This window comes from Callorhinus ursinus, unplaced genomic scaffold, assembly GCF_003265705.2.
Source record: "Callorhinus ursinus isolate GAN/ISIS: 27379988/994484 unplaced genomic scaffold, GSC_fseal_2.0 scaffold2, whole genome shotgun sequence".
Lineage (NCBI taxonomy): Eukaryota > Metazoa > Chordata > Mammalia > Carnivora > Otariidae > Callorhinus > Callorhinus ursinus.
Window position 1 is genome coordinate 60,629,751 of NW_027397064.1, and position 17,075 is coordinate 60,646,825.

Sequence of the window (17,075 nt, forward strand, 5' to 3'; positions counted from 1 at the left end):
GGTGTGATGACCATCTCCTCTTTAAAAGGGCTACAAAGATTGTCAGGAATGGAGTGTGGAGGAGCCAAGCTTTTAACCTAGGTCTAAACCCTGTGGCCATGCTCTTGGAATACTTTTCTTTGGTAATGGGAGTTTACAGAGTATTTTTACCTGAAGGTTACTTAGCTATTTTATCATTTAAAAATTATTGTTTAAGGCTTTTTACTATGGAAGATTTTAAACAAAATCGAAAGCAAGGTGAATTGTATGATCAGCTCCTTTGTACTCATCACTCAAGTTATTATCAATTACCAAGTCTTGGCTAATTTTGTCTTACCTAGAGCTCTTTATTCTTCTCCCCATTATTTTGAAGCAGTTCTCATAAATCACGTAATTTTATCTTTAAGTGATTCAATATTTATCTCCAATATTTATCTATGCTGAAACCTAGCATAACATAACAATATCATGACCATACCTAAATGTTAACAGCTGTTCTTAGAATTTCCCCAGTGGCTTGTTATTTTTTACAGTATCATTTAAATCCAAGTCCAAATAAAATTTATACATTGGAGTTAGTTGCTGTCTTTCAATTTGTAAGTTTGCCTATCGTTTCTGTTTTTCACTCCTTGCAATATATTTGTTGAAAAAACCAAACTACCATCCTGATTTTCCCACCGTCTTGAGTTTTGCTCATCACACCCTCTACTGTCCTTTAACATGTTTGTCTGTCTCTCATATTTTTTGGAAATTGGTAGCTAGATCTAGAGCAAGGTTTCTTAACCTTGGTACAGATGACATTAGGGGCCAGATAATTATTGCAGGGAGCTGTACGCATTGTATAATGTCTAACCATATCCCTGGCCTCTGTCCACTAGAAACCAGGAGCCCTCCCATTTATGAAAACCAGAAATGTCTCCAGACAAGGCTAAGTGTCCTCTGGGAGCCAAATCTTCCTCCTCTGCTCTAATTGAGAATAACATTAGTCTAGAGGCTTGATAGATGCAAGCATTTCTCTCTCTCTCTCTCTCTCTCTCTCTCTGTGTGTGTGTGTGTGTGTGTGTGTGTGTGTGTGTGTGTGTGTGTGAAGGGGCAACAATACTTTCAATATAAAAGTGTGTATTTCCATTAGGAGGCACGTAATGTCTAACTCAGTCATTGATGATTGTTGCTAAGATCCATTTAGTCATAGAGATACTTAGCTATTTTAAATGTCCCTTCAGATATATAGTAGCTGTTTGTTAGTTGTTGTAAATTGGAATGTTAAAATATGATGGATTAAGCAACACTTTATTGTTTCTGTAGTCATGATGCATGGGAATCATTACTTGTGGACAAATGCAGGATCAGCCTATGAGTGTGACTTTCATTTTTCTATTTCTCAGGGAAAAAAAAAGAAATAAGGTTGTCTAAAGGAAGGGTCTAAATGTATTATTTAGACACCTAGAAACCACTTAAATTTAGTAATGATGTTGGAAAAGCTCCAAAGAAGGACTTAATTCTTTCCCCCAAATATTTGAAAGGATCAGGAAGCTTGACCCTATAGTTCATAGTGCTGCCTGTCAGATCAGATCCCTAGGTTATGGTCCCTAACTTTTCAAGCTTCTCAGATCAAGACATTGAGCTCCAACATAGAGCACCTTGTGTCTATTGCAGGCATTCCTTTTACAGAACAAAGAAAAGTGTGTAAGTGTTCTCTCAGGGAGGCAGGGGGAAGGGAAGGAAGGGAATGGGTGAGATGGTAGGGAGGGAAGCATAGTAAGATCCTACTAAAAAGATTATCCTTGAGATAAATTTTGTGTTGTATGAAAGCTTCTTACTATGTTTGGTCTTTTTGTCTGCTGTGTTCCTATATGCATAAGGTATTTTTGATTATTCTCCTGTTTGAGAACTATTTCTGAATATGTGTATGTGTAAGTGTGTGTGTGTACATACATATTATAAAAAGCTGTGTAACAGGTAAAAGTTCATTTTCCCCAAGTTATTTTATTTTTCAGTTTGGCCATCTATAAAATGCACCTACTATTAAATAGCTTGTCTATTAATTTTTTCCCCCAAGGAACAGGAGATTCAAAACTGCAGTCCATTTTACTTCTAATGGGATTAGCATCAAGGAAAAACCACTCATGCAGGGTCCAAGATAAACATCAGAACAATGCAGCAATTATGGGTCATTCAGTTAATATATTGCAGTGACTTTCGGTTGCTCAAAAATCGTACAGATTTTTCCAGTTAAGCGAAGCGATTATTTTGCTTTTGTTAAGTACCATATTAGAGTGATTTTGGTGTGAGTAAAACTATAGCTAATTATCATTGCTTTGCAGTACTTCTCTTTTGATACTTAGGAATGCCAAAGAAAGGGTAAATAAAATCCCTGTTACAATGAAGGCTTTCTTGCTGGTAATCAGCAGTATTTGGTCTGCCTTGCAACTGGGGCTGCTTTGTCCATGAAGTTTTATTTCTATTGACTTTCTGTTCTTTAGAATTCAAACATTTGCCTTTATATATCTAATTGCTGAAACTCCAGCCGGGGAAACAGAGGAATAAAGAGTCATTCTGTGGACTGTGATGGCTTGTGAAGAACATGCTTTTCCTCAAACTCAGTTGCACATTTACGCTGCCCAGTAAGCCTTGCTCCCACTGTTTTCCTCTGTACTCCAGGTGAGAAAGCAGAAGCAGAGAGACTGGCCCCATCTTAACTATATCATATCACGTCCCACATGTACCTTTTTAGTGTTCTTAACAGTTGAGATAGAAGTCGGAGCCCTGAAACCTTCAGGAAATAAAAATTTCTTGTTTAGATCGCCATCGTATAAGCAAGCACATTATATTTATTCAAAAACCCTACGGCCCCTCTCAGCTGTTTCTGAACTTCTTTGCCCCCTTGTATAATGAAGTTACATAGAGTTGTCTTTAATATCCCTCCCTCCATTTCCTCTCCTTTTTCTTTCTTGAACTCACTGGAAACAGCCCTTGCCCACCAGTCTCCTGAAAGCATTCCTGTCAATGCCACCAGTGACCTTCGTTTTACTAAACCTAATGGCTCCTGTTCAACCCAGAGAGTGAGTCCCCCGTCACTCTTACCATTCCACCCTGCTGTATTTCCATACCATTTTTCTCTACGGGCTATTTATGTTAATGTCTGTCCTTCCACTCCCCCAAAGAAAATGTCAGTTCCAGGAGAGCAGGGATTTTATGAAGTTTCTCATTTCTCTAGGACCTCATACTCCTGTAGGTGTGCACTAATTATTTGTCGAATAAAACATTTTTTAAAAAGCTGTGGGAATTTCTATTTCACTTGTAATTTTGTTTATTTTTTAAAAATTACTTAACCTCAGAAAGACATATGTATAGAATCTATAAAATGAGAGTAATAGTACCTACCTCATAGGGTTGTTATAAGGATGAAATGAGTTCATACACACCGAGTACTTAGACAGGTTTCTGGCACATAGTTTTCAATATATATTATTGATGACTATTATTGTCATTGCTTATTTTTGTGGGTAATACCTGCAGCTATACCAAACTGGCAAACTTTTTTCTGGCAAATCATTCTTTGACAGGATTAGCGCTCCTTAGACCCAGAATAACTTAAAAGGATGATGCTAGGACCTTGAAAGGTCTCAGGTATCTTGAGCAGGATTTTTATCAGTTATTTTTTGTTTTCCTTTAAGTCTTGGCTTAAGTTTCATAATCTACCTTCTAGATGCCTCCCCTTTCTTTGTAATCAATTTGTCTTCTTTTCTATGTGCTTTTTGGCCATTTTGCCAAATTCTGAGAATAGAATGTATTTATAGCCTTCCTGTCAAGATAATAAAGAGATAGCCTTCCTGTCAAGATAATAAAGAGTAGTGTTAATATTTGTATCTTGCTCTGCTGTGAATGATTTTCATTCTGGGAGGTCCACGAGGTCTTCAAGACACTTCGTCCTCTTTGATTATCTAAACAGAACTATGGCATGGAAATTTCTTGCTCCAAATAAAGTCATTAGCAGGAAAAAATCTTAAAAATCTTTAAGCACTCGTATGTATATTTGGGGGAAGTTCCCAATTGTGGGGGAGCAAACGTACTTTTGGAATGTGGAGGAAGTAAGGAAGGAGAGGGAAGAGGTGGTGTGATCAAGTGTGTTCTTGCTTTTGTGCCAGCTAAACTTCAGAGGTCTGGGGCTCTAATTAATAGTTACTTGTCAATCTTGCCATTAAGACAAAACTTAGAAGGGCAAGTTCCTCTGGGGTGTGTGTGTGTGTGTGTGTGTGTGTGAGTGTGTATTATCTCTTCTGTTATACTTTCTCTTTACTTAAAATCTTGAGGGACATTTCACCTACATGATGGATTTGCTCCATGGGAAAAAGTTTACAAGGTTATAGACTCTGACCCGCTCAGCAAATAAACCATAAAAGATTTTAGGTATCTCCCAGTCCCAGAGTATTGTGACTTCTTGTTTCCTGGGGTAGATCAAAACTCATTAACCTTTTTGGTAATCGAAATCTTTAAGGGAAATAGAATCTGTCATTTTTTATTTTGCTCAGTGTGAATGATTTGGAACCATTTCCTCTGTGTGGGTGAACCATTTCCTCTGTGAACCCTTTGGAGATTTCCAAACATTTTCAGTATTCAGTGGAGTCAGGTAGCTCCACGCAGCATTTCCTGTGGGCATATACCTCAGTTAACTACGCACAGCAGAGACCAGAAGGCTTGTGGGAGTTGAGGCAGGTCCTTGGCTGATTGAGAAGAGATTCATTATCAGCGTGGATGGAGACAAGAAAGCTGTTCGTTCCTCATTCCGGGTGTCTTAACTGCTGACCTCTGACTATAACAATACTCTTCCTGATGACAAGAAGCTGGCCTTGTTGTTTGTTGGGAGGATGAGGCGTGTCAGTAAACTTTTAGTCTTGTCAGTGGAAACTGTTGTAGTTCTTTTCTTCTCAGTTTTATGGCACTGGCTTTCAAAAAGCAGAATGGGGAGAACAAGTGATCCGCTTTGTATATTTGTCCCAGATCCTTCGTATCTACCGTAATCACTCCAAGTGAGGTAGTCACCGTCTACACTCAAATAAATTTTCCTCCACACAGATACCTTATCGACTGCAAAGACAGGGTTTTCTAAGATCTCTTTCCTGCTTGCTGCTGCACTTTAAAGGCTACACAACATAGTGACTCTAGGAGCTATCTGGCTCATGGGGGAGGGGAGCTGCTGGCCAGACTCAACTGGCCTCTTGCATCTCTTGAAGTGAGAATTCATAAACAGAGTTGTGTGACCCTTTGAAGCACATTTGTAATGCATACCATCTCATTGATGAAAAGACAGCAATCACCCTCAGCACTAGCTGGTTTTTGGACTTTTAAAAAATAAAATTCAGAAAAAATTTAAAATCTGAATTGGTTTTGTCTTAATGGCAAGATTGACAAGTAACTTAATTAGCCCCAGACCTCTGAAGTTTAGCTGGCACAAAAAGCAAGAACACACTTGATCACACCACCTCTTCCCTCTCCTTTCCTTACTTCCTCCGCATTCCAAATGTACATGTTTGCTCCCCCACAATTGGGAACTTCCCCCAAATATACATACGAGTGCCTAAAGATTTTTAAGATTTTTTTCTCTGCTAATGACTTTATTTGGAGCAAGAAAGTTCCATGCCATAGTTCTGTTTAGGTAATCAAGGAGGACGATTCAGATTCAGTATATGATTGATTAACTATAACTGGCAATTTAGGTATTTAAAGACACTTAATAGTCCAGTTTTGAACTTCTGGAGATGAGAATAATTGGGCTTCTTCCTTCACCGTACAAAAGATGGAAAAGTATCATTTGAGAGTCCATCTTTTATTAAAATGTGAGTTGTTAACACAATACAAGTTTAATATATTTTCAGCACAGAATTTCATGCCCTGCTCCTACATGAAGGAGTCTTTGGGACTATCCAAGGAATTATCCATCCATGTCTGTGAAACCTCAAAAAGTGGGTAAGGCAGGATCCTAGATCTTAGAGGGTATCATTGTGTGGTGGGGAAACAGATAACCAACAGAATGAAGCCTTCATTTGGGAACATGAAAGACATGCATTTCAAGTCTGGGGACGCAGAGGGGAGGGACTTGAAAGGGACATCCTGATTTTTCCACCGCTACTTAGAAAACCAGAGTGAAGCATCTGGTTGGTAGCATATGTGTATAATGTGGTAACAGTTATTTATGCTTGTAGAGAACATTGTGCTTTTCAGAGTGCTTTAGTAGACATGGTCTTTTGAGATCCCTCTACCCTGTGAAGTGAGTTACCCAAATGTATGTATAAAGAAGTAACTGAGAGGATAAGCGGTTTGAGTAAGAGTAAATAGCTACCGAATGGTGCCCCAGGTCCCAGCGCTCCTGACTTACAAGCCTGTTTCTTTCTACAGCCCTCTAGCAAAAGAAACAGTGCTTCATTTCTCACAGCACGTGTGGTGGTACACTGGCTTCCTGGGATGTTATCTGTATTATGTAAAAGAGGGTTCCGTTTTGAAATAAGTTAAATTCCTTCTCATTCTTCATCTCTGAGCTCATAGGTCACTTCTTCAGGGAGACTTCCCTGGGCTCCAAACTCCCCCGACTATGCATTCTCCTAGAACGCTATGCTCCCCACATTAGTATACCACCCAGTTTGTCATTTGCAAAAGAGACGTGGTCAGTGTATACTCAGCATTTAGTGTCTAGCATGTAGCAGTCACTTAAGTAGTGTTTGCAGAAGGAATGTCTTAATTTAAGATTTGTGTGCAATGTCCATTCTTTTAGAATACCCAGCATGTGAACAGCTCACTTGCGCCAACGGAGCTTGCTATAACGGCAGTCAGAAATGTGATGGGAAAGTTGACTGCAGAGACTTCTCTGATGAAAACAATTGCAGTAAGTAATGTGTATAAGATGTGCGGTGGTGTGCTGAGGCTCATGTATACTGGCCGATCACGCAAACTCTTCCTGAATTTTGTGTTCAGTGAATTCATGTTGGGAGCTTGAAGTCAGCCACTGTGGGAGTATTTGCACCATGGAAATTGGCAAACACTCCAAGTCAGGGCCTTTTTGTTCCCGGAGAATTGGTTGTTAAACATTTACCAGCATGCTGCTGCATAATAAAAATCTCTTTTCAAACTTGAGACAGAATCTTCCTGTGAAATTAAATGGCTACAGTGGAACTGAACTTCTCTTTCTGCTTTCCCTTGCTACCCTTGTGTCGCAGCTAAGGTATGTTCACACCACGAGTTCCAGTGTGACAATGGGCTGTGCCTCCCTCATGCTTACGTCTGCGACCATTACCCTGATTGTGAAGACGGCAGTGATGAACATTCTTGCAGTACGGTGACTTCTTTACGCTGGGTCAGGTTGCTGGGAGTGTTGTTGTAGTTGTTTTCTGACAAATGTACCACTCTTTTCAAACAAAAGGGTCACTATGTCTGATGGCAGATGGAGCCAGAAGATCATTTAGGGCCCATGGCATGAGCTTCATCAGTGAAGCTAGACCTCGCCTCTTTTATCATCCGAGGATCTGTGTAGAGTTGAAGGATTGCTGATGGACAGTGTGCATTTGTTTTCTCTTAGGCTACAAGGGGACAGGGTGAATTGTGTCACTCGGCTCTCAAATTACCCATCCTTCAGGAATGGGTCTGATAACCTTGATAGAAGACTGAGAGAAGGACTTTGAAGGGAGGGGAAGTTCCCTAATAGCAGTGGTCCCAGCTCTCTTCTTTACTTGGAAATTTCTTACATTGAAATTGGGGGCATAGGAAAGTCAGTGTGGTGCAGATGGCTTTCGTTGCCTCCGCTTTTTAACTCTGACCCTCCTTTTCTTTTCCCCCCAAATCGTTGCCTGCAATGTAACCCGTCTCTCATTGTTGCCAACTCATTTTATTGGAATATGCAGTTTGAAGTCTCTGTGAGAGAGTTTTAACTAATTTCACAAAATCAGTTGGCACCTTTTTGTGGTCATTTATTTGCTCGAATGTTACGATTTGTTACCACACCCGTTTTGATTGGTTGGCACCTATGCCTTGTTAAGTATTTTGGGTATCACCCTAACTTTCTATGAGCCATGCCTGATTTCCCTGCTGGCCCCTGGGCTTATTTCAGTGACTGTATTAAAGAGAATGTGGCAACATGGAACGGGTGACTCAGAATCATTTGGTCCTGGAGAGCAGTTTCAGTGCTTGTGATAAAGTAAGGGCATGTTGGACATTGCCATGCCTGTAGCACCTTTATCAGTCTGCATTCTTTGTTCTGTGTCAACCTACAGCAAAGTGCCTTGTTTGTAATCTCGAGAAACATGGACTGGCACCTGACTTCATTTCCTTGACCCAAAGCTGCTCCTATGTTTTCTTCCTTTTCTCCTCTTTTTTCCTTCTCTTCCCCATTTTCTTTCCTGTATTTTTTTTTTTTTTTTGTCAAGATACTTGACAGAAGTTTAGGCAGTGAGGTGAACTCTTTGATTTTTCCCAAATGATTTGTGTCTGTGGAGTGCAGCTGTTGTTTCCTTCCAGCCTATGAGACCTGCAGAGGCAACCAGTTCACTTGCCACAGCGGCTACTGCATTAGTCAAAACTTGGTTTGTGATGGAGAGAATGACTGTAAGGATAACAGCGATGAAAACGGATGCGGTAAGGAGGAGAAGAGATTCTGAATGAAAAGCATTTTCTTTTCTTTTTTAAAAATGTATTTTTGATTTATTTGTCAGAGAGAGAGAGAGAGCAGGGAGCCCGATGTGGGGCTCGATCCCAGGACCCTGGGATCATGACCTGAGCCGAAGGCAGACGCTTAACTGACTGAGCCACCCAGGCGTCCCTGGAAAGCATTTTCTTAAAAGTGTTTTCCAGAACTTGTATTCCTAACTTCCCTTGTTAGAAATTATCTGTGTGACCAGCATGTCTCGGGATTGGCTGCGTGTTAACTAACTTGGTGGGGGAAGAAGGAGGTGACTTCACTAGCTTTTCTTAAAAAAGACACTGAACTCAAATAGAGTATAAATTATAATCTCTTCCCTCTTATCATTAAAGTAAAATGGGTGGGGCAGTCTGTCCCCCTTCTGTAACACATGCTGACTTTTTCCTTTGGAGACTGCTTATTTTAACTAGGTTTATTTGTATAAAAGAAGTAGGGTGGGAAAGGAAGGGAAGTAGGGGGAAATGTGATTTGCCTTGACCTTATAACCTTTAAAAATGACTTTGCACCTTGGTAAGAGTTCAGTTTTTTGTTTTTAAATTCGGATTTTCAACCACATGGGTCACTGACATCCAGTGGTAGAAGAGAGGCCACCTGGGGAACATGTGAGAAAGAAGTAGGGATTGGTAGTTGCAGGAAGGGCTTCTACCCAGGGAATTGTTTCAAGAGTCTCTGAGAAGGAAATTCCAGTAATACCACCTCCTTCACCAGTAGTACTCCCAACAGTTCAGAAGTTCCTAACACCCACACTGTAAAGCAAGTATAGTAAGAGTGATGCTTGGGGAAGAGCCATTGGTTTTGGTGTTCCAAGAAGTAGTCTCCCTACAGTTCAGTCATAGGTTTTCTTACATTGTTGACATTTCACTAAAGGAAAAAAAAAAATCAAATAGCACCCCCCCCCCGAAAAAAGGACAAAAACAGAGTAAAAACTCAGGACTCTTGGTATTATCTAGTTCTGTAATTCATGATTTAAATAATGGAATTTTCTTCTAGGGGTTATTAATCTAGTTTGTTTGATAATTCAGGCCTATGTCTCTTCTTACTCTTATAACCAGGCTGAGGACTGCCTACCTTAGAAAGAATGGAACTTAAATAATTCCATTTGTCACTTCTTAGAATCCCAATAAAAGACCAGTAGTAGTGTTAGACATTACCAGTTGTTGGTGGGAATGCAAGTTGTACAGCCACTTTGGAAAACAGTGTGGAGGTTCCTCAAAAAATTAAAGATAAAGCTACCCTATGACCTAGCAATTGCACTACTGGGTACCCCAAAGACACAGATGTAGGGAAAGGAAGGGCCATAGGCACCACAATGTTCATAGCAGCAATGTCCACAATAGCCAAACTGTGGAAAGAGCCGAGATGACCTTCAACAGACAAATGGATAAAGAAGATGTGTTGTGGTCCATATATACAATGGAATATTATCAGCCATCATAAAGGATGAAAACCCAACTTTTACATCAACATGGTTGGGACTGGAGGAAATTATGCTAAAGTTAAATAAGTCAAGCAGAGAAAGTCAGTTATCATATGGTTTCACTTACTTGTGGAACATAAGGAATAGCAATGGAGGACATTAGGAGAAGGGAAAAATGAAGGGGGGGAAATCGGAGGGGGAGATGAGCTAGGACTCTAAGAAACAAACTGAGGGTTTTAGAGGGGAGGGAGGGTGGGGGGAATGGGTTAGCCCGGTGATGGGTATTAAGGAGGGCACGTACTGCATGGAGCACTGGGTATTATACGCAAACAATGAATCATAGAACACTGCATCAAAAACTAATGATGTACTGTATTGTGACTAACATAAAACAATAAAATTAAATTAAATTAAAAAAAATACCAGTTTAGGTCATTTGTAGACTTCTCTTGTCCACCTGATCTGTATTCCCTCTTACTTATGGATTAAAAAGACTCCACCTGGCTCCACCTCTCATGTGGCCTATGATTCTTTTACTCCTCCCCTGCAGAAAGCAGTAGTCACCATGTTCGTGAATGCTACCCAGGAGAATGGGCTTGTCCAGAATCTGGAAAATGCATCCCAGTTGTAAATGTTTGTGATGGGACTTTAGATTGTCCAGGAGGAGAAGACGAAAACAATAGCACCAAAGGGCGATACTGTGGTGAGTATGGAAATTTATCTGGGTAGCTTTCAAATAAAGATGTTTCTGTTTTTCTATAATAGAGTCCCAAATACAGGGAATATCAGTGTTTGCACAACTATCCCAAGGCTTAGTGGCTTACACAAACAAATATTTATTATTTCTCATAGTGCTGTGGGTTGGCTAGGAAGTTCTTGTGGCCTGGACCAGCTCACTCATGTGTTGAGGATGTTGCAATAAAAGCTCAGGCTAGTATTTTCCCACATGATAGTAGAAAAGGTGAACCCTAATGTGCAAGCTCTTTTAAATCTCTTCTTAGGTCACGTTTGCTAAATGTGTTATTGGCCAAAGCAAATCATTTGGCCAGTCCAGATTCAATGGATCGATGAAACAGACTCCATCTCTTGATGGGAGGAGCTACAAAATATTTGTGGTGTTTTTTTCCTTCCCCCAGGCAGAATGGTTTTAATGGCAATTTTCATGACTTTAAAGATGTTCTGGAGATTTTATTTCCTTGCTTATACTTAAGAAAAAGTCTTACCTGCCTATACTCAAAAAAGAAGCTTCTGGTTTCTGGGACATGTACCTTGAATTAGTTTTTCTTTTTTCTTTTTCTGTGACTGTAGAATATCCCCCCACCATTACTCTTTTTTTTTTTTTTTTTAAGATTTTATTTATTTATTTGAGACAGAGAGAATGAGAGAGAGAGAGAGAGAGAGAGAGAGAGAAAGCACATGAGAGGGGGGAGGGTCAGAGGGAGAAGCAGACTCCTTGCTGAGCAGGGAGCCCAATGTGGGGCTCGATCCCGGGACTCCAGGATCATGACCTGAGCCGAAGGCAGTTGCTTAACCAACTGAGCCACCCAGGCGCCCCCCCCACCATTACTCTATCAACTCTGTGGACAATTGACTGTCCTGTAAGGGAATACAATTTATGACCTTGACTTCATCAGTAGTGTGCTCTATAAATTACCTAGTAGTTGTTTAGAAGTTGCCATGGTTAACATTTTTTTTAAGACTTTATTTATTTATTTGACAGAGAGATAGAGAGAGCACAGATAGGCAGAGCGGCAGGCAGAGGGAGAGGGAGAAGCAGGCTGTCTGCTGAGCGGGGAGCCCGACCCAGGGCTCGATCCCAGGACCCTGGGACCACGACCCGAGCCGAAGGCAGACGCTCAACCGACTGAGCCATCCAGGCGCCCCTAATGTTATTCTCATTCCAGTCACTTGAGAATTCTTGACTTTCTCTACTATGTAGACAAAAAGATAGACTTACGACCTGATTTTTCTGTAAACAGCACTTAAGATGACTTATACTTGCACAGTTATAATTTTAAAAGGAGTTATTTTTAAAAAATACGAGTTGAGCTTTTCTTGCGTAATAAAGCAGTAAGGCTTGAAGGCTAATAATTTCTGTGCCTCTGCTACATGCTTACTTAGCTTTTAGGTTTGATAAAAGACGCTCTTATGTTACAGGTACATCAGTCTTGTCCAGAGGTCACCATTTACTTAACAAAGTGTTTTTCTCTGTTTAGATGTGAATCTGTGTTCTCTACTGAGCTGTGAGTTTCAATGCCACATGTCACCAAATGGAGGGATGTGTTATTGTCCCCCAGGTTTTATCGTTGACCAAAATAATACCCGCAACTGTGTCGGTAAGTGATAAGTGGGAGTGTCTAGTGTTTTGTCACAGTGCTGCGGCACTCATGGCTTCTGTGATCTCTGACATCAAGGTGTTTGTGCTTGTGGATAGGAGTGGCAATCTTTATAACAGAGTAACACAGTCGCCATAGAAAACCTGGGCAATACGAAGTTTTAACTCAGAGAAACTTTTGTGAGGTGCACAAGGCAAAAGAGTGGTTCTTTTGAGTGAGGTGACTAGCTCCATGGATACCTATCTCCAGCCAGATGAAGGACGAAGTCTTTTGTGTTTTCTTTTTAAGTATTTGGAAGCAGGGTTGGGGTGTGGCCATACTGGTTGTTCAATATTGGAATACATCCATGTGGTTGGTAAGTAACTGCTGTCTGAACCCATCAACTACCCTACCCTAACCCCCCTGGCTTCTTCTCGAGGATCTCAAACCTCTTCAGGATCCAGCAACTAAAGAGTGGTCACCAAACAGCAGAGGATCATCAGCTCTCTGCCCCGCTGACCACAGTGACCAGTCAGTGCCCAGGCCAGGCTGGTTGTTAATTCCATTTATTTTCACCTCTATTGAAGCTTCTTGAAGCTTTGTTCAAGGACAGACACTGTCATTTTCCTTCATTTGGCTGGCATTGAACTAGATGCTGGTGCACCAAATATTTCTCACATCTCTCTTAGCTGAATTATAAGAATGATTTCTCCCACTAGGAAATTTTTGATTCTGATGTGAGCCAGCTTTGCATCCTTCTGTGATTAGGATGGAATCTTATGATGGGAGACTACTATGGCCAAGTATCAATTTTCAGTTTTTAGGATTTGAAAAATGAATTTTTAATGCTCTGATTTCTTTTTCCTTCTTTCTGATTTTTTTAAGAGATGGGGGAGGGGCAGAGGGAGAGGGCGAGAGAGAATCTTAAGCAGACTCCACGCCCAGTGCGAGCTGGACGTGGGGCTTGATCTCACGACCCTGAGATCATGACCTGAGCTGAAATCAAGAGTCAGACTTTTGACTGACTGAGCCACCCAGGTGCCCCTCCTTCTTTCTGATTTTTGATACATAAGCAATAAACCTATTAGCAGAAAGTGTCCAAAGGGGATTTAAAAAACAAAATAACAACAACTTTGTTTTTACGGGTGTTGGCAAAAAGGCATCTGGAAGGCAACTGTAATGATTCACTAAAATTAAATTTGGTAGGGGTGTCTGGGTGGTGTAGTTGGTTAAGTGGTGGACTCTTGGTCTCACCTCGGGTCTTGGGGTCATGGGATCAAGCCTGAGCATCGGGGCTCTGCACTCAGTGCGGAGTCTGATTGAGATTTTTCTCTCCCCCCAACTCATGCTCTCTCTCTAAGATAGAAAGATAGATAAATCCTTTAAAAAATTAAGTTTGGTAATCATCTAGATCTCCAAAATATAGATGATTCAGATATTTCCCAGGATATTTGTGTTCTTTTGATATTCCTTAGAAATAGATTCTTCAGGGCTTTCTGAATAAAAAAGACAAGGCATACATAATACTTTTTACAAAAGTGCTTCTTCTGAAGTAATTTCCAAAATATTAATACAATTTGGTCAACAGTATTGAATTTGGATAAATCTAATGAAGTTACTCAGTCTTTAGTCTCAGCTCGTGGCTTCCAACTTGATTATCAAACATGGTTGATCTTAAATAACTACTCACAGCCAGAAAAAAGTTTAATGCCACAAATTTGGTTTACAAATTTGGAACTTTTGAGAAAGTCTATTCCTCAGTGTTATTGAGAACCATAATAATGGGGCTCATTTATGTGTCATATGCCACGAAAAACAAGATTTTTATATCCAGTAAAGCAATCCAAGTGAGGTTGTCCTTGGTAATTTTAGAAGGTAATTTTAGGTTTCTGGTATCGGGACCATGCCCCAAAGTTTGCCCACTATCTGATTGCTCCTCTTAAGTAACAGTTTAGTTACTTATTGGATATAAGACATGTCACACGACAAGACATGAATATGACACATGACATGTGCTTTATGCAAGTCACCCCAAGAGATTCTGAAGTCTCAGAGACAATTCTGAATTACTTAAGGAAGCCCCCAAATTTCTAATCATTTGAAAGCTTCTATAAATAAAAGAGTGTGATCTGCAACAGGCATTAAATGAAATCAGGACAGGGGCACCTGGGTGGCTCAGATGGTTAAGCGTCTGCCTTCGGCTCAGGTCATGATCCCAGGGTCCTGGGATCGAGTCCCGCACTGGGCTCCCTGCTCCTTGGGAGCCTGCTTCTCCCCTGCTTCTCTCTCTCTCTCTCTCTCCCCCTCTGTCTCTCATGAATAAATAAATAAAATCTTAAAAAAAAAATGAAATCAGGACACTTTTTGTGTTTTATTATTACCAACATTATCATTATAATCACCATCGTCACACTGGGGACGCATTCAAATGATTTTAAAGTATTTTTCACATGAACATCCTCAATTGTTAGGTGGTTTTCTGACTTTGGAACCCCTGGTAGTGCTGCCTGGCATTGCTGCAAAGGCAGCGTCCCCTTTTCTTCAGAGTGGTGCTCATCCGTGGGTGTGAGCCTGCTCCTTTGTCTTTGGCAAATGTCAGGCTCCTCCACCATTCCTCCCCGCCCCCCCTTATTGCCACCCAGCTGCCAATTCGATTTCCAGTCTTTTAGTTCTCTAGGCATTTCTCCTTTCTCTCAGTAGAAAAGGAATTCCAATAGAAATACCAGAAGCCACATTCTCAGTATTTCATCAGCTTCTCTTTTTTTCCTCTCTCAACCCCCAAAGAGGAGATGGGGCTGGGCTGCCTTGCATTTGGAACTTGATAGGCCGTGAAGTCTTTCAGTAAAGTGATTGCTCTTTCAGAATCCCTAGTTTAGTCTTGTGATGCCTGACAACCTGTTCTTAGGCTCCCCCTCCCCTTTTTTGGGCACTCTAGCATTTAGATAGCACATTTTCCAACACTTTTTTCCCCCAATGTCTAAGTTTGTGTTGAGCTTTGAGTTATATTTCCAAGTGTCTAGGGCTACTTGTATGTCAGAGCTCTGGGCCACTTTGTTTTGCAGTCTGAAATAAATGAAAAGCTGTCATTATAAGGTTTTTTACATTGAGCCTATTAATAAATGTAACATAGAAAATTCCAATATTATGCTGTGGCACAAGATAATTTCAGGATGTATAGAACACGGCCAATTCGCACTAGAAGTGGTGTGGGCTGATAACTGCATCACTAGTTTTTAAATTCCATGATGAACATTTTTAATCCCTGCAGTATGTGCCTGGGACGTTAATACAGATAACTTCATTTGGAGATGAGCTCAAAAGTCTGCAATTGAGGGCTTTTGTGTTAGGCCCCCTGCCACCTATAGAGATCTTTTCTGTGATCGTCCCTGTTTTTCAAGGATGTGTTCTTTGCCCCTGAGTTTTGAAGATGGGTTAAAATTTATTTCACAGAAGATACTTTGCTCTTTTTAAAGAGAACTCGTTAATTTTAATACGTGACATTATACAACCGGTTACACTTGTTTCAGCTGAGCTTTTAGGGAAATTGTTTTTGTTTGTTCTTTCAAGCATTTCAATTCAACAAATACTCTCTGTATGGCTGTGATACTCTGCATGGCTTCAGGTGTTGGAAACCTATGCAACATTTATCATCTTAGACATGGCTCCCCAGTGAATGCCTCAGTGGTAATCAAGAATAAAATTGAGTAATCCCGACACGAAATCTTGTGTCCTTCTACCATTCATCTGCCTCTGGTAGTCTTGACCTGGCTCTGGAGCCTCTGAGGCGTGCTGAAGCAGTTTACCCAGGGTTTTTGTTTCTGATTGACGGGACATGCTGTTTGGCGACAGAATGACATCGTGGTGCAGAGTTAGGGCAGGGAGGTCATTCAGCATGGTGGGATTTCAGACAGCCAGAGGGATCAGAGGGTGTCCAAGGGGGTCTAAGCTAAAAAGGAGTTTTTGAACTATTTTCAAAGCAGGATCTGTTGGTATGAGGCAACAAAGAATGAAAAGGCAAGAAAAATAGATAAAGGTAATGTGGTGGGAGGCGGTATTATAAAGGAGTGTTTTAGGGATTTATACAGTTTCCACTACTTTTCTATTCTCATGAAAAGCCTCAAGTCTACTTTCATTTTTCTGGTTTTCACTTTGGTTAATGATGGATATTAATTAGCCTTAATTTTCCTCCGTCATGGAGACTATAATTCAGTCATTAAAAGTGACAGTGATTTTGTACACTCATTCAAACGTTAAAGCGTTTGTAGCCCAGGTGATAGGAAGGGCATTCACACCCACGAATTCCTAGTTATGACTTCTTCACCTTTGGTTTTCTTCTGTTTGACATCAGAACTCCTGCTCCCGGGATGACTCCAGACCCTTAAACATATTCTCATCGGTCTTGCATTCAAAATGAGGTCATGACATTCTGGGTATTTGAGGGCGAATATCCTGTACTTTTCATTTCTCCTGAGGCGAAGCCTCAGGTGGTGCTGTCTCAGGGCTGAGGCAAGGACACAGAAGAGATAAATCATGAAAGGCCTTTTATTCATACCCACATGCCTTTCACCTTGTCATGTCCAAATTGGATTAATTTTTTTCTTTGGTTAGTCACAGTTCTTGGAAAGAAAGATTTGCAGGCCCGTGTTGTTATATTTGGTCTTGAGGGAAAATTGGAAAC

The 17,075-nt window shown here is 40.7% G+C and overlaps 1 protein-coding gene across 2 annotated transcripts in view; it reads left to right on the top strand.

Annotated features, from left to right (window-relative positions):
- Nucleotides 1-17,075, top strand: part of LRP2 (LDL receptor related protein 2) — a 194,546-nt gene that overhangs the window by 47,094 nt on the left and 130,377 nt on the right. For both annotated transcript variants that reach the window (XM_073882829.1, XM_025852083.2), the window contains exons 5-9: nt 6,749-6,859; nt 7,191-7,304; nt 8,485-8,601; nt 10,633-10,785; nt 12,299-12,418. In XM_073882829.1, the coding sequence (XP_073738930.1) occupies nt 6,749-6,859; nt 7,191-7,304; nt 8,485-8,601; nt 10,633-10,785; nt 12,299-12,418 (615 nt within the window). The remainder of the gene's footprint in view (nt 1-6,748; nt 6,860-7,190; nt 7,305-8,484; nt 8,602-10,632; nt 10,786-12,298; nt 12,419-17,075) is intronic.